General features: G+C 38.0%; 1 protein-coding gene across 4 annotated transcripts in view; it reads left to right on the top strand.

Moving 5' to 3' along the window:
- Positions 1 to 16,500: 16,500 nt before the first annotated feature.
- Positions 16,501 to 18,783, top strand: part of ephb2b (eph receptor B2b) — a 126,330-nt gene continuing 124,047 nt past the window's right edge. For all 4 annotated transcript variants that reach the window (XM_069711228.1, XM_069711226.1, XM_069711227.1 and 1 more), the window contains exon 1: positions 16,501 to 16,654. In XM_069711228.1, coding sequence (XP_069567329.1) covers positions 16,603 to 16,654 — 52 coding nt within the window. In that variant the 5' untranslated portion in view covers positions 16,501 to 16,602. The remainder of the gene's footprint in view (positions 16,655 to 18,783) is intronic.

Genomic DNA, 18,783 nt, shown 5'->3' with positions numbered 1-18,783 from the left:
GGGCTCATCTGCTGAGCAACTAAACTGTTTTCACTTTTATACAATTGACCAATCTATTATTTGATGACAACTACAGTCCTTGAGAAACCTTATTAACCTTTACATGTTTAAAGAATGAGGAAAATAATTTCAGAAGAGGCAAAATCCTTTGCAGATTTAATGCTGAGAGAACTGTTGTCTGGAGGACTGGAAACTATTCGAACTTCATAAAAACTCAGAAATCATTAACTCTGATAACAATACTGTTGTGAACAGCAAGTATTTTGCAAATGTGACCTTGAGGACATGCTGTTAGGTCGAACAATTGATGGAGTATTTTTACATAAACACATTGCCTGGTGAATCTTTAAGCACTCCCTGCAGCGACAACAGATCCCAAATAATAATTTAAGAAGTAATAAGATATGTGTGTGTGTGCACCTTGTGATGAAACCCACAACTAGTAGTTATTCTTGTGAAACGGACAGATGTATGAGGGAGAAATAGACCCTATTTTAATGTTATTTTAATAATTTCTCTTCTCCTGCTTTAAGTATTAAACTTCTGTCATTATTACCTGCATACAGTAACTGTACTGTTGCACCTGCGGGTATATTAGACTCATCAGATAGATAATAGCCACCAGCAGCAGCACCGTGCTTAACAGAGAGGTATAAATATTGAGTTATCTTTCATTTAACATGGTTTAAACTTACTTTAATAGATGTCATATGTCCTGGCATACATTGTGTTTTTTGTGACGTTTGTCTTCCATCCGGTAGATTCGTATTTTCAATGTTAATCGGATAACAAATCGTATTAATACCCGAGTGACTGTGCTAATGTTACTGTCAGGTTATGTCTCCGGTGCTGCAGCTACAAATCATACAGTTTACTACAGACTCGTCGTAATTACGTGACATAGCTGATAGCTAATACAGGGTTTGTGGCTCATATTCAACAAATAACACATAAAATCAGGTTGTAAAAGAATTGAAAAGTATTAGTAACCTGAGTATTTACGTTTAATCTCAGCCAATTACATGTCTGCCATGGGGAAAAAAAAAGTCTATTCAGTCAATTGTGCCAGCATCATAGCCTATGATGCACCAAATATGAGATCCAGTTCATGAAGTAAGGCACCCAAGATTGCCCCCCCCCCCAAAAAAAAATGTCCCAACACGCCCCATGGATGGAGTGCAAAGCAAGATTCATGCACAAGAAGAGAATATTTATTTATTTTTCCTTTCAAATGAGTAGTCATATTCAAAACTTGTAGTGAAAGAAAACATTTCAATAGTCTTTAAAAATCTTTTGAATAGTTGTTGGTTTAAAGCTCGTAAGCTTGGCTGTAGCAAACGCAGAGTAGTCTTATTTTTATTTGTAATAATAGTGTCACCCTACGTGTACTAATCAATGTACTTTTCATTATAACGTGCTCAATATTTTGTGACCCACAGTCGTGTTTAAAGAAGAAACTGCTTCATGTAAACGAATTGTGAACGTCCCTTTCAACAGGGGGCTCCCATAAGTGTCGCACTCTACAGAAAGCCCAATTTTTTTTTTTTTTTTTTTTTTTTTTTTACCGTTGAAGGGGGGGAGGGGGTGCTGCTGATGCATCCCTCGAGCATCCTCGGAGGAGAAGTCTTACAGTATTAACTGCTCATTGGCCTGCCCTTTCGACTCTGTCCCCCCTCCTTCTTCCCAGATCACTGTCTATATCCGGGACAGCATCCTGAGTGGAGCGCGCTCTCATGTTCCAGATATTAAATTACTCATGAAATATTTGCTTGGCCTTCAGGCTCCGCTGCAGCTTGCTCTGAAACCTCCACTTAGCCCCTGAAACATCTCGGAGTGCAGGCTTGTATCACCTCTCTTGAGGAAGGTCAATTTTTCCAATTTAGAAACGGCGCATTACAGGCCATTTCAGGTTTCATTAGTGTCAGAGTTCTGCTCTTGTCACCTTTTCCTCCTCCTTCCCGTCGTACCCCTCTTCCTTGCATTCAGACGGCGAGGACTAAAACAAGCAGTCTGAGAGGTTGAACATTGCATGATTCAGTAACAAGAAAAGGCCTGATCACTCACGCTGTGTGCGCTTGACTGTACCAGAAAGTTCCATCAAGCTCGGTGAACCTTGAAGACATTTTAAAGATACAGCTGCAGAGTTCAGAAGGACAACGTGGGATTTAGAAACTGTCTGGACTGACATGTGTTATGTCTGAACCAGATGGCAACTGGTCAGATTTACAGTCTTACGTTATTCTCTCATTAAATTCAGACAACTTTAATTCAAGAAACACTTTGTTTGCAGTCTGGCCAGCAGCATTTTGACAATTACGAATGCTACAGTGAAAATTACATTTAGAAGAAACCAAAACATGATTTTATGATTTAGAAAGGAATGCAATGAAAGTGAAAAATAATTCTGCTCAACTTTCATGGACAATGTTCAACCTTACTGCACAACTTTCTCCAGAATATTCACTTAAGTTTCACTAATGTTTGTAATAATCATATTGTTCAGTGTATTCTCAGCACACAGCATCAGTGTGACATTATTTTGTTTTGTTCCTCTTACATTCCTTTTTTTTGTTTTTTACTTAATTTAATCATATTTAGTCTTTACTTATTTATATGTTTATGTAAATTGACTGCTGTAATATTGCAATTTGTCTTCGAGATTAAAAGTGTACACTGTCTAACTGTCTATCTATAATAGCTTACAAAACTAAATGCAAACAACTTAATGATTGGTAAAGTAAAAATGACAAATTAAAGCACATTTCTCAACCTTTATTTAATATAAATTGTTAACAATATGATCAATCACGACGGCACCAGTACAAGTTTTAATACAGGGCAGTCCAGTAGAAAATGTATTCCACTAAATGTGAATCATTTTCAATAACTTCGAAATAACCTACTGTTTTCATAACCACCACACCAAAAAGTGTTTCCACTAATCATATGAAACGACTTAAATCTTTGTTGACTGTCCTATTAAGAAAATTACCATAATTAGTTTTCTTTAGAATTCTCTAGATTCTTAGATTTTGTTTATCATTTTTGGCAAACTGTCAACTTGCTAAATAGTAAAGTCCTTCTCTTGTCATTTGAATTATAAAGCCACATGAAGTGTGTGTTTCCTGACAGTGATGTTTTCCTTTATTCAAGTATATTAAAATGATTTCAAGTGTATCAGGCAAATGAAAATGACTGAAGCATAAAAGACCGTTGGAGGAGTTTGAGGGAAAAGAAATTGGACAGTTCAGTCTTTTTTTTTAAACTTTTTTTTTCTCACTCAGACAGGGTCGTCGTGTATGGTAGAAATTATTCTTGCTGAGGCAGACATTAAGATCGGGGATCATAGAAGCTACTACTGAAAGAAAGTCCGAGTTTGCAGGGAGGAGTCACGGCCGTAATTCCACTGCAGTGTATACTTTTATGCAGCAACAAACACTAATACAGCAAAATAGTCTTGGGTCTGTTTCCACAGCAGCTGCATAAAGTAATAACCCTCTCACTGTGTTGAATTACTTTCATATTATAACAAAACTGTATTAAATAACTGAAATACTCTAATTTACTCGGAAGTATTTGCCTCAAAGGAGAAACAAACAAAAAAGGCGTGTGAAGCAGCGATTCACTCTAGACTGCGCACACAATCATTTTATTAACACCTGCTAGTACTTTTCTTGAATATTTCAAGATGTGTAAAATTATATTTGCATGGTCTCGCTATTTAAATGGTCATCCTTTTCCAATATGTTTCAAAGAGCTCCCCCCCCAAAAAAAAAAACTCCCAAAAAAACAATTTACCCATCATCAAAGCAACGTGCACACCGACCTGGGACTACATATTAAGTCGCATTTACATTTTTTTTTTTAAATAATTACAGCTGTTATTTCCTCAACTTGGAAGCATGTAAGAAGCAGATAAAGGCAACGAGAAGCAGATGTAAGGATTCCTCTGACTTCAGACCTCAGGCATTCCCATATGGCAGCTGAAGGTCTCACAAGTGTAGCTGCGCCTTCACTTATAGATCTCAGCAAAAAAAAAAAAAAAAAAAAAAAGGTGAATATCCAGTCACCCATGATTATTACCAGCTCACTCATGAAATCGTGAACCACGGGGCAGTGATAGAGCGAGGAGAGACGAGGACGAGGAGCTGTCTTCTACCAGACTCCCCGCGCTGAGTGCTTCCTCATCACCTCACAAACACCAGCTAATGACAAAAAAAAATAAGAGATACAATTTGAAAATACTCATGCAAATGTTTTGCTTCCTCCTATCTCCCACAGCTAATACCGTTCCTCTGAATTCATGCGCCTAAAATATTTACATTCCACTGAGAAGCTTTTTTTTTTTTTCCCCCGAGTTTTGTCCTCCAGCATTCTGGTATTACATCCAGATTAGAACTGGTGTTTTTTATCAGTGTGTAGTGAACACTGAACTGACTCATGAATTGTGTAAGTGAAATTTTTTAAAAAGAAGATAGTTTCTTGCTGCCATGCCTGCAGAAAAAGTATTTTTCCTGCACACAATTCGCAGTTTTATTAATGCATAAGTGAGTGTTAAGAATTTAGATGACCCAGACGATGAAGCTGACTTGACGTAAACTAGGATTTAACAGCTCTCGGAGAATGGGAGCGCGTCTGAAGCTCCCACGGTGTTGTGTGTGTGTGTGTGTGTGTGTGTGTGTGTGTGTGTGTGTGTGTGTGTGTGTGTGTGTGTGTGTGTGTGTGTGTGTGTGTGTGTGTGTGTGTGTGTGTGTGTGTGTGGAAACCCTTTACAAAAGACACATAAAACTGGAAAGCCCCATTGAGGTTGGCGATCCACACTATCCCGCCACACTCCAGAAAACATGGCGTATAAATCATTCACGTCATATCTGTGTTTCTGCTGCATGGCCGTCACATCCTGATAAGTGTGCTTCCACCGCAGTTTCTCGCACTGATGACTTTGCATGAGGTTGGAATCATGAATCACGTGCGTGTTTAAAGAAAACTTCAGCAGTGATATTTTTTAATCGAGAGAGAAGTGAAGAAACGTATTATTCTCCTGCATTTGAGCATCCTTCCCCACTTTGCTCTTCCCGGCGGTCGCTCAGACTTCTCTCTTTAACGGCCTCAATAGGAACTTTATTTTTTTTTTTTTATCAACAACTTTATTATTTCGTTATGTTGCCCTTTCCTAACTTTATAAAAAAAAATAAACATGCTCAAAACGTTTAGCGTCTCAGAGATCCCAACTGTAAAAACACATCAGCGAAAGGTCGTTATGCTTTTTTTTTTTTTATATCAATGGTGCTTTTTAAGTAGCACTAACCCTCCCAAATCCAAAATAACTGTCATAAAAAGGGATTTCTGTTGCTGTTATTGGAAACACGGCTTTATCATCCGTGGTTTTATTTTTATTTATTTTCCACATCTTTCGATGTACAAAGAACAACATTGTTTCAACGTCAATTTGCACTTATCATTAATTTAAACAAGATTTTTGTAAAAAAGAACACAAGGATAAGTATAATCAGTGTTGGGGAATAACTAGGTACATGTAATGGTACTTGATGAAATTACAAAATAAATGTAACTGCAATCAGTTTCTGTTGTGAGGTTTACGATGCCTTCTTTTCATTTATTTTTTTTGGGGCTTTTTAGCTTCATTAAAAAGTTGAAAACATTTGTTGGAAACATTGATCCGTAACTTTGACCTCTTTTAACAGGGTAGCAAGTCATTTGTAACCTATTACATTTCAAAAGTAACCTTTCCAACTCTTAATAGCTGCAAATATTACGCTTGGAAAGAACTGTCAAGAATTTCAGCCAACATGAAAAGTGCTTAAAAAAGATTTTAATATATATTTTTATTTGAATACTGTAATCTAGATTTAGGGTGAAAATAGGTACATTTGTGTGAGAATATTTGTACATTTGTTTTTACTGTAATGTTGGATATGAAATATTCACGCAGTTAGAACAGATTTTGAATATGAATAGCTGTTTAATAGAATTAACAGTCAGAGGAAAAATATAAAACATTTATTCAGGAATATAAACCATTAATCTCAACCAATAAATCTTTAAGAGGCCGGTGTCATGCGGGGTAGCATATGCTCCTGAGCTACGTTTTCCCTTCTCGGACAGACAAAACATGTATTTGTTGACATTTACATTTCATGGGTCACTTTATCAACACGCCATAAATAAATCCATTATCGTACAGTTGAGCCTCGTCATGAGATAAACCAGAGTGCAAACCATCTTTCCAGTATATTTTATGACCCACAAGTCAAACCAGATTAGGCCTGATTGGATCGCTGGTGCCATATGTGACCTACAATCTGTGCTCCGCTTGTACTGCGGGGCGGGAGGGTCAGTGATCTCCCTGGGCAAAGGTTGCTATGGGAACGACCTCTGGATGCTTCGCTCCGCTCTTTGCAGCCCTCGCGCCTCTCAGGGCAGAATTTTCCAGGATTTCTTTATGTCAGGCCCGAATTCTTCTGCTCTATTTCCTCACTCGGCTCCGCGGTCGGAGCTCCCTCCTGTCTCCTGTTCGCACACAGATGCTCACGTGCATTGGCATTAAGGATATTTGCCCGCATGCGTACACATACGTGTGTGTGTGTGTGTGTGTGTGTGTGTGTGTGTGTGTGTGTGTGTGTGTGTGTGTGTGTGTGTGTGTGTGTGTGTGCAGCGACACCGACACACAGCCAAACTCTAACATGCATCACTCTTTCTGGTCAGGATGTTCAAACCAAGACATTCCTGTATGCTTCTTCTTGCCTTTATCTTTGCGTCCCATTTTAAGTGCTTCATAAACATAAAATGTCATTCTTCTTGGGTAAGCCAACTTAGCGGAACGTCTCAGGATCCTTAAGCCTCCAGACAAATTTGGATCTGTGGTGACAAATTTGTGCAAGACTCCAAAGACAAATTCTTGCCAGGAGCTATTGGGCTCGGAGAGATACGATGTCTGTTCATGCCGAAGCTTCATGAATGACTATGTGAAACGTGCATGGCTGAATTCAACATGATGTTCTGCAGGGGAAACATCCACCTCTGAATTTTAGGGTGCACCAAGCAACCATTAAAAGACAACAATTAGATATTTATAGCAGCAAGTAGAACCGCTTAAATAGGATGATTTACCTCAAGCATTAAGCTGGTACCTGATTATACTGGCAAGTATATTCTACTCTACTGTTATGCTGTTCATTAGGTTTAAATTGTGAAATGTCCAAAGGATAAGAAATGTAGAGGGTCCTTTGGGGTGAATAAACGTCTTTTCTTAAGTCCACTGAGATCAAATCTGGGAGAAAAACAAACAAAAAGCGGAGAAAGATCTCGCTGCAAGTCATTCTATTGCAGAGAAGACGGGACTAAATGTAATTGGGTCTCCGTGGAGATTCCCAGTGTCTCTCCCTCCTTCCTCTCAGGGTTGAGGTTAAATACAAAGGAAACACAATAAAGAGCTAACATCCCTCAGAGCAGCAACCAAGTCAAATTAACCATTTTTATGTTTTTCAACAGAGACTGCCCCTACATCTAAAAGCCCATTAAGTCATTAAGTGACTGTAGGATTTTTATTAGATCTTTATTGAACTGTGCAAGCATGAAATACCTTTACTTTTACCTTTAAAGGCCATTCTCTGTGTGCAACCACTTACACGATATGGCTTGAGAAATATGGCTAGAAAAGTAAATTCAGGGAGTGAAAAATGTTGCTCGCGATACACAAACTACATCGGACATGACTGCAGCTACACTGTGAGTTTGGGAACTGATGCACCACTTTGAACAACTTGTATAATTCACAATGTCACCACAAAAACTCACAGGTAAGCAACAACAATCCAATTAACAATATGATGGATGTGTCTTTATGGTAAATACACAGCAATAAACAAAATACCATCATCTAAAAGCTATAACATAAAACAAAACAAAAAAGATAAAAGACATTCCCTGGATGTCGATATACACAGCAAGCTGCAAGTTGCGGGAATCACAAAAACAAAAGTAAAAAGTAAAAAAAAAAGAAGGTACAACTACTTGATGGACGGCAACTCGAGTCCAAAGAAATGTGTTATGTGTTCCCAAAGCTTTTCAGAGAACTGTCTCTTATATAATCCATATGTGTATATATATATATATATATGTGTGTGTATAAAGCACAAGGGAACCAACATCCTTATGTGCACACTTACAGTGTGTGTGTGTGTGTGTGTGTGTGTTGTCAGCATGTTTTGTGAGCCATGAGAAAGGAGACAGTTCTCTGAAACACGCTGGCACAGCGATGTTTAGAGAAGGAATCCAACTGCCGCTGTCGATCGTTTTTAGTTTCTATAAATTCATATTTTCAAGGACCCTTTCAGTGGTTTGATCATTTGTGGTATCAAAATGTTTGTTTTTATGAATCAGTCAATCCCTTTTATACTGTACAGTAAAAACTCTCGCTCTAGTCAGAAAAAACAAACTGCAATGTAGACATGGAAGGTTAAATACAGCGAAACATATGCAAGTTCTTTAAACAACCTCATCAAACCTTACATTTTGTTTTTAGTGGCCCATGTTACTGCTAAAGCACGTGTTGCCACAATTTCAGATGCTTTTTAATAAATTAATTTTAAGAAGAGTTAAACTGTGTTATCGCTACCAAACTCATTCTCATTATTACTCTGTAGTTGTGATTTTATTGAGCGTAAACAACTGACCGTTAATCTGTTTTTGTAATCTCGGTACGTGGTGTTTAATCCATGACTTCTTGTCATGTGAAAGTGCTCGTTTTCTTTTTTTGTTTGTTTACTATTTCCATGAATTCTTCGAATGCAAGGGAATTTGAGAGAATCCGACAATTGAATTAAGGAATCTCAGAGATAATTTATTCTATTTTAAAGCAGGGTTGTTGCTTTTTCACCGTATCATTTCTGCAAATGAAATTCTAACATCTACCTGCCCGTGGGAGGCTCCCACTGCTTCTTGTAAGGGTATTACTGTCGTAGTACTCAGGTGAGTAAATTTGACACCGGGCCATTCACGCACTGAGAGCTGGCACATACCTCCGAGTTCTGAGCGAAAGGTCAGAGTTCAGAGACCCAGGACACCACGAGAACTTTCTAATCCTACCTGCTTCCTTATTTTAATGTTTCTCACAGCAGACTTGATCAGGGATTTCTGTTTGCCAAGCAGGTCAACATGGCTAGTGGCGTGTTTCGGGGGGGCTTAACCGACAACTCTACACCAGTTCCAGTAAGCTAGTCGAGCTGGGTCACGATGAAAGACTCTGTCCCCGCAAAAAAAAAGAAAAAAGTCTGGAGTGACGGGCAAAGAAAAAGGAATCCTCTTAGTGGTAATGTCCTGTTGTGCACCTCCATCTGCTGCTCCTTGATGACCGGCGGTCTAGATGGAGAGAAAGCAGAAAATGATAAGAAGGAGCAGTATTCAGGGTTTCCTTGAGTAAAGACAGATTTTAAGCATGCAGGATTTGAGCTTTGGTTTCAAGTGTTTAATTTGCTACAAAGTCAATGCAAAATACCGAATATTTGTGTAGATTTGATTTATTGGATAGTAGCACTCAGAACACATTTCTGTCCTGCTAAATTATGCCTCTTACGAGCTATGTTTAACGAAACGTAAGCTACATTTCTTCGCTCGGACTGCAGCTATTGGTTATTTTCAGTCATAATTAAGTGTTTTGGCTATAAAATGTCAGTAAATACTGACACAGGCCGACTGCAAGTTCCCTGTGCCCACGGTGATGTGTTCGGATGTTCTGCTTAAAAGAAAAAAGAAAGGCTCCCAGTTTACCACGACACTGGATATTGTATTTTACCACAGATTTTAAAAATCCTTTATCAAATTATTGAGCGAAAAGGAGAAGAAAAGGACCTACATAAGACTAAAGCGAGCCGACTCTTCCCTACTTGCGCAATAAAAATTGTAAATCTAAAAGTACCAATTTTGAGATGTATGGTGTCCAAGCCTCTCCTCTCAGGATGTGCTGGAGAATTTGACAAAGCTGCCATAAATTCACAAAATTGATCTCATTACTGTTATTTTGTCAATAAACCCTTTTCATGAGCCGTATTTCCGTTCACATTTCCTCCCTGCGTGAGAGAGCGGTTTATTTGGAAGCCTAGATCTTCACAAAGCCCCTTCCTGAGGTAAAAAAAAAACCCTGCTGACAATCATTTCAAGTTTGAAGTCTGAACTTATCTGCAAACCCGAACCGAGAAGTGAAGACATGAGAGAACCCATACTTTTATGCAAGGAAACGGTTTTAACATTTCATATCCATATCTTAAGTCTTTTTTTTCAGTTATAACAAAAACTATTGACATCATAGGAGAATGACTATAACACATGTAGACTTCAGCTCAGCATGTGTTCGGGGAAAAATTTATGTTTGGTTCTCAAATGCAAACCACAGCGTCAACAGCACGAGGCATCAACACACAGCGGCAGATTTATGTGAATGGTTCATATCAATTAGTAGAGAGCTTAGAGGGGATGTTAGCATACAAAACCAAAGCCGTGATTGACGACTGCCATTTTATCAAGGCATTCATTTCGTCATGACTGTCAGCTGAATCACTTTTTACTGGGCCTCTGTTTTATGGCAATAGTTTAGATTTATTATGATGATAAAAAGTGTTGTCTGCCCTCTGACAGGCGTACACCATTCAAAGACATTTCTCTTTAGCTATAAGCCGGTGGCCCTCTATAAACCAAAGGAGACACTGACTTCAGCATAGCCTCATATCCCGAGCAAAACACAAGCTAGTACTCGAAAACGGTACGATTTAATGCTAAATACGAGGAAGGAAAGAACTTAAGTGCTTCCCTTCAGGTTCCAGCAGTACACTAGTGAAAGTTCTACAGTGTCTGTAAAGTTCACTTAACAAGAAAGTAAATTAAATCCTGCCGAGGCTTTTGGTCTATTTAATTAAAGCTGAAGCAACTTAGTGGGATTGAATTAAATTTTTGGCAGGGGTAAACCAATACGCTGGGAAGGTGGTGGCGGTGGGTGGTTGGAGTGCAGTGGGGTGGGGCAGACTATTCATGAAAGATAAGCACTGAGTCCCTCTTTTTTTTTTTTTTCTAACTCTACTTTATAAATATTTTCTTTTCAAAACAACTTGGAATGTCTTTGTGTCCTTGGTGGCAGCGAGATTTAATTTATCAAAGGAAAAAGTCAAAAGCAAAAAAAAAAAAAAAAAAATCGCCTTCTCTGCTAAGACAATTTAAAACATAAAAGCCTGGTCGTCCAAGTGAGGTTTGGTTCCTCTGCTTGTCAGAGTTCAATCCAGCCGACTCTGTTCTGCCTGCCCGTGAAGATGTGGTCTCAGCCAAGGTTAATCCACGTGCAAAAGGTCTCGGGATTAGAGGAGTCCATAGCTCTTTCTCAGCGAAGGGTCAGGGATCACACACCAACTTTTATGGAGAGCAGGCCATTCTGTTTCCCCGCTCCTCATCCAGCTGCGCATGCCGACTGGGTGCAATACTTCCCCGTAAGCCCCTTTAAGGCTCGAGGGGAAATCGACTCCAGCCCAGGGGGGCCGTTTTGAATGGCCTTAAATTCAAGCTAAATATTCCAGAGGATAAGAAAAGCTGATGAACTGCAGGAACTCATTGTCACCCTCATCAACTTCGCCTCATCCCTCCCCGGCAAATAAAAGGACGTGTTGAACTTAAGTGATGGGCAGGGGTCAAATTCATCTTCATTTCAAGCTGAAATCCATTTAGGTAAATAATTATCACAAGATCTCATCTGACCACACAGCTAAACCATTCATTTGAATTAAGATGTGTTTGAAAAACGCATCTACACCAATGAACATTTACTGATGTGGAGCTCTGTGACCATCAGCTCATACATTCAACTTGTAAACACTTGATTAATTTTTTTTTTAATTACAAATAAACCTTTTTTCATTCCAAAGCTTATTCAGAATTGAATCCTAATTATTTCTGCAAATTTATTTGAAATGTTTACAAAAAAAAAAAAAAAAAAAAAGAACAAGCTCATCTTTGTTTAAAGGGCATTTTTATTTAATTTATAAATCTAATTTCAAAATAATGATTTTCAATTGGAAAGATACCAAAACTAATATTTCATGAAAAGCTGCACTGGTAATTGAGTCATTTAGAGAAAAAAAAAGACCTTAAACGAAACTCGGACAAAGAATCACACTGACTTGTTTTTGTAGAAAATGTCCAAAGTCTTCAATCAGACATCCGTGAATGTTCAGCCTTTACACTCTAGGTGGCAGTATTGATGCAATGACACATTACATGGCTTTCGAAAAGAAATCCACTACTAACCAAAACATTAAAATACTTTATTAGTAGTGGTAGTTATATACCACGGCTTAGTTACATTATCATTTTTTTTTTAAATATTGCAGCATTTCATTATTTTCTCAAACAAGTTTTGCACTTGATTTGCTTTGACTTTGTTTGTATTATAATAAGCTTTGAAAAAATAAATCCCTGCAGATTGTGTCTGAACAGCCTCATAGAGATCAATATTCTTATTCCTAATAATATCTAAATTATTTTTAATGTATACAACATCAAAATTGCTTATATTTACATATGTGGAATTTAATTTAGCGAAATAAAAAATAAAAAAATGCAATTATTTCTAATAAATCGGATTCATTTAAACAAAACACAATGATATAAACTTTTCCAACAAAAAGAAAATTGTCCTGCAAGCTTAAAGAAATAAACACATCTTAAGGAAACTTAAAGTCCTGTTAATTATATTTCAAACCTAAGCGATTAAAATGTCATTAATGCTAAGAATAAACTGGGTATTTTGAATTATAGTTTTGATGGCCTATATGAACTGTTATTAAATCATTCGCTGCATTTTTTTTAATTTTTTTTTTTAATCAAATGATAAATTACAACAACAATGCAAATGTTACATTCGGGTTACAACAAAGGTTCTAAAGAGTAAAATAAAAATGAATCTTTTTCGTGATTTTAAATATGCAACAAATTTTAAAAAAAAGTGCGTGGCAATATATGTTTACGTAAGAATAAAATAATCATCGCAATCATCTCAAATTAATGCTGCTAATTCTATAGTAAACGTTTTGTATTAATGAATCTCACATTTATGTACACATATGTCAAAACCTTATCGTGATTACTTTGTATTTGTTAAAACACAAACAGACACGCGCGCGCAAAAATGAAAAATAATCATACAGATATTTAAAGAAAAATAGTTTCCTTGAAAGACGGGGGTCTGCGTTACGTAGCTTTACTTCACAGAGTGCAGTTGGTTGCAGTGACGCCCTCCATCATATAGACAGTGTTTATAGTCCTCAGCTGCATGCTACACTTTCTTAACGCTGTCCAAGTTTACATAATTTTCTCGGCGCATCTTGTACGCGTTATTAGCAGATCATTTGCGGGTAATTTGTTGCATGTATTATGAGCTATGTTTTGTGCTCAGTGTAGACCGCTGCCGTCGGGAGTTACTGTACACTGCGCTGGGCTCCAGAACGTTGTAGCTACAGTACTGTATGTTTTGCTTTTGCTTGGATCACAGTCACAGACGAACAAGCGCGGATTTCTGCCACGTTTCTGCTTTGCATTATATATATTTTATTATAGCCATTGCAGACATCGTAGCCAATATAACATAGCGTGGCAGAGAGATCTCTGTGGGCAATATTAGAGGAGTATTAATATCATTTCTTCAACATCTTTCACTTCTCTTCTGGCTCGAGTCAATATTAAGCTTGCATGGAACTCATTACAGCGAGCAAAAGCGGCTTTCTCAGTGCCTTGGCGTTTTGTTCCATCTGTTTTGTAGTCACCTGAACATGATCTGAAGTCAGCCAGTCCAGTGACCTGGAATCAATACAGTCCAGCCCAGTGGAGGCCCATAAATCAGCCTGGTTCATTTAACCCCTGAGAGTCCTGCTGCACAGCTCCAGTGTTGCGGCACGTAACAGGAGAGGCATGTTTGATGACAAACAATTTATTCTAAATTCTTGTTTCTCAGCCAGTTTTAGTAACTTCATACTTCATATGCAGGAGGTAATCCCCCCCGCCCCCCCCTCTAGCATGTTTAACCTTTTCTTGTGTGCTGTGAATCATCTTGAGCACATCTGCAAGCCAGCTTTCGTTGTCTGTCCCACCAAAAGAAATTTGAATATAAAAAAAAAAATTGTATATTGAAATGATCTAATCATACTTTCTCTCTCTGTTATCTTTCCACGTATATCATGTAACATATTTATATTTAAAACAAAACTAATTTTTTTTTTGTGCATATCTGTAATATCTGCAGCTGCTTCAGTGTATCCCTGTCTGTCTCCATGCCTGTCATTGTGTCATATAAAACCCGTCTGTGTTTTATTTTTTACACAGCATGAGCGAGGATACTGGGATTTTACTAGCAGCTTCTGGAGCAGGAAATAGGTTTTATACTGCTCTGAGGAAATTTCGAAAAATATGACTATAGCTCGCAAGAAGCTCAATAAATTCAGATTTAATGCCAACCGTCACTGACGACTTGGACCTGCTTGGTAAAGAGTAATTCCATTAAAACAGCAGAAACTCATAAAAGTTGAATGTGTTGTGATTATTGATATGCATATTTATTTTTTCGTATAGCAGTTTTATTGATTGCTGGGAAATGATTGCCAGTAATGGTGCTGCCAGACTCCATTGTGCCAACTTAAATCAACTTAGTGCAAACACAGCTCAATATTAATAATTCTGGAAGATTAACTGTCATGTTTTGAAATTTTGAAGCACTGCGAGCCAACATCACATCAACTGATTATTGTTTTATGATGATTTGTGCACAGGGAGAAAACAAGTTTTTGTATTCTGGGGGAAGTCACATTTCACTTTAGCTCTGTGGCTCCATTATTGGAAAATAACTGCATGGAATTAGTCATGTGAGTGAACAGCCATAGTTATCAATTAGGTAGACCTGAACAGCAATGTATGAAAGGTGGTTAGTTACTTAACTACTGAAGCTGATAAAATCAAATATCTGAATATATTTCTAAAGCACTTCCAGCTTGACTGATCAAATTAACATGAAACTCATTTTGCAGCTGTATTACATTATGCAAATGTTATGCATGCAGAAAGAAGAATCAATGCAGCCAAGTTTCATTGATTACACATTCACTGTTCATTTATTTTCACTTTTTTGAAATGACTCTCCCTCAGATATAAACCTTTAGTAAACTGCTTAAGAAACAGCATGTAGACTTTGTATCTTAGCAAAGTCAACTTCATCTAACAATTCTTTTGAATAACTCAATGACTGCTTTTAAGTAAGTTCATCCGAAAGCTACTTTGCATGACCAGTTCCCAAAGTTAGTCCTAAAAACGTGCACTGGTTTTGAGAAAGCCTGCAGGAACCACAGTTTGCAATCTCCTATTCTCCTTTTTATGGGAACAGGACTCTTAGCTGTTGAACTGAATCATCATAAAAGTCTTGAAAAAAGACTAAACATATATAATTATGTATGAAGGCTACAAAATCAAACAAACATTTATTTATTTTAATCTATCAATCTTTTTAACCTTTTTTTTTCTTCTATTTTAGCCATATTTGCTTCAGCATTTGTTTAAATACGTACATTCAGATTAATGTAAAAATGAAGTCATCATTAATATTATGAATGCTGAATGCAGAAAAAGTTGACTATATAAACTGTAAGTTAATAAGATGGGTAATTAACCAAGAATTAAAAACACCACTTAAAACTGAAAAACACACAGAAGACAATATTATCTCATAAAAGCATATGGTTGTAATTCAGATATAAATGTTTACACACAGACACCTTTGTAAATCATTACATCAATTTTCCAATAAACAAACAAAGGAAAGAGACAAAACAGCTTGAAATTGGTGTTAGAGACAGACAAGTGGACAACTTTAAAACGATATCTGGTCAAACCATAAAATATTAGAGGCAAAATATGGAAAAGAAAACTTTGAACTTACTTTAATGTTTCTCTCGTGCTGGTCACCTGTTACAGTGCCAAAAAACAAAAACAAAAAAAGAGCAGGGAACCCCAAAGACACATTTAAGCCTTGTCTGATAAAAGAAGAACCGGTATTTCCATTTGGAGCGGTGCGGCAGCGAAACGGAGTTGCTCCATCTTTTATAAATGCCCCGCATGGTCCCCAAACACTTAATTATCGCTTGGTAAGGCAGTGTGGACTGTCCTTCCGTCGATGATTGACAGCGAGGTAAATTGAAGTGGCTTTGAAGGGGATGAACGAGCCCCTTGACGAGCGTCTGCATCGATGATACAAATATTTAAAACGCCTTATTATGTATTATACACCTAAACGCAATGGTTTTTTTTTCATCCTGCGTGAAACTGACTGGGTAAATGTAGCTCTAAAACGCGCGGCTGCGTTTCTGTGTCGCCCGGTGCTCCCCTCTGTCTGTGGTTTTTTTGGTCTCGCCCAAACTTGGTTCAGATTTGAGTTCGTTTTTCTCTGCTATCTGGGATCGCTCTATCGGAGGTGAAGGACCGACTGTCCCCTCTCTGCTTTCGCTGTCAATGGCTTTCGGGACGTATTTTATTTGAATGTCTGGGCCCTCCAAGTGACCAATTATGGATATTCTATGGATATTATGGAGCATACCGGCCGTAATAGCTGTTGAAGGTAAGCTACTGTATGCATCCAAAACGCTTAAAGCCGCATCCTTCTTGCCGGCTTTGGAGTTTGAGACAAAGCGCGTGCAGGGATGTTTTCTTATTCCGATTAAAAAAAAAAAAAAAAAAAAAAGACAACAACACCAAAACTTTTTTTTTTTTTTTTCGTGCTCCTCTTTATTATCTTCTAGCGTGGTTATACTGTTGCATTTAATGTAGCGTGGAGTCAGCGCAGGCAAGGGGTGGATGGGTGGAGGGGTGGGGGGATGACCGTGTGGACACAAAAACATATGGTCCCGCATCTCGCAGGTGGGCTCCACGGACGCTTTTACGCGTCCGTGACGTTAAATTGCGGAACATACAAAAACGACCTATTGCGGGTGCTTTGTGTTGCACACACACACACACACACAAAACGCTCAATCTCAAGTCAGGTAAGGCGCATATCCCGTGTGTGTCCTCGGGAGGTGTGTCCGTATCAGTTGTCAAAACAGTTGCCGATAAAAGACAAAACGAGGACGTCTCGTTTGAAACCTTTCCGGTGCGCCTGATACTGGATGTGCAGATATACATGTTGGACATCGTCCGGTTTAACTTCGAAAAGTCTCTTGTCTTGCTCACTCCGTGCTGTCGTTTGTGCGCAGTGCTTTGCCGAGCAGTGAAGGGCAGCAGTGGCTCAGCGCACAATGAAACGAGGTTGAATGATGGAAATAACACTCATTATTTACAGTGGGTATGTCTGTGACGCTCACTGCACAGCGAAGGTTTTTTTTTTTTTTTTTTTTTTTACCTCACCTATTGTGACGGTATTCAAAATAAGGTCAGTGGTACACACAGGGAGCACGAAACTGGGAGATTTGCCCTTTAATCCCTAAAACATGATTTGGAGATTAAGGAAGCCTTGCTTCCTTTTAATTTAAGGGCTTTCAGTTTTTTTTGTTGTTGTTTTTTTTTTACTCTAAATTATAATTTGCAGGTGATTTTGTGTAGCTGCACTCTGTGACAGGACAGGGGACACTCACCACACTGAGGGGTGGAAAGTGTCAGCCCAGTCATTTATTCAGTCTATTTTGAGGATGCTCTCAGAAAACAAATGTGTCTTCTTCCTCTGGTCAGTTTAACTAAACCTCATAATTACAGGTGGAGCTAAGAAACTATTTGAAAACTCAAAACCGAACGTAGCCGCAGGATAAAACGACAACAAAAAGAAAAAAAACAGAGGAAAAAAAATAAACAAATCAGCCGTGTTTACTGTATAATCATTTGTACACGTTGTATAAACATCCCAGATATATAAGCGAGCTTGTAGGACTGACAAAGACTTTGACAAACGTCACGTGTATTCATGCAGACTACTTCTGATGGCACCAGTTTGAAGCCCAGAGACAGCAACCTCCACGGCCGACATTACGTTCCACATCGGGAGCTTTAAAATGTATGTTCAAGATTAGATTGATCCCGGATAACCTTATTATTTTTGGCAAATTATATGTGCGATCCGATATCTTCGCACTTCCACAAATACAGGGAACGCTGTACAACATACATCTTATGTTTAATTTTTACGTATTAATATATATATTGTCCATTTTTTTTTTCCCCCCGTCCTATTTTGCGTGCGGCCACACGTGTTAAAGCTGTCTAAATTGTCATCATGTCCCACACACTGTTTTTAAACAGTATATTAAATATGTACTGTGAGTACATGCTGTTTTTAGGTCAAATATATTCAGTAAAAACTGTAAATCTCGTAATAGGTAACTCCATATCGTTATCCTGTGTATATATATATATAAATATATATATACGACATGCACAACGCTTTGTTTTTGTTTAATTACCGATATTATGTATGCACGATTGCGATTATATTGCTTATTTTTTTTTAATGAAATCCCCGCTATTCTGTCCAAGAGCGAGGGAAACACAGGATGTGAAAAATGCCAAAAATAACCAACAAATTCACACTGCCCGGTGTCCCACTTCCTCGTTTTCTCTTTGTCTATAACATGCAAACATGGCCACGATTACTGTTTGTCTACTTGTAAAAATGTACTGTGAAGAACATGTGTAAGCTGAGAGCATACATTGCCTCAAACACAGATTGGCACGTTCCTCAAATAGCCATTTCGGTGTGCT

The sequence above is a fragment of the Brachyistius frenatus genome, unplaced genomic scaffold (genome assembly GCF_029030835.1).
Source record: "Brachyistius frenatus isolate BFR_SWC_R1_liver_20210118 unplaced genomic scaffold, ASM2903083v1 Contig_98, whole genome shotgun sequence".
NCBI classification, from domain to species: Eukaryota; Metazoa; Chordata; class Actinopteri; family Embiotocidae; genus Brachyistius; species Brachyistius frenatus.
The sequence above is the reverse complement of the archived record's forward strand: the minus strand, read 5'-3'. Positions and strand labels throughout refer to the sequence as shown.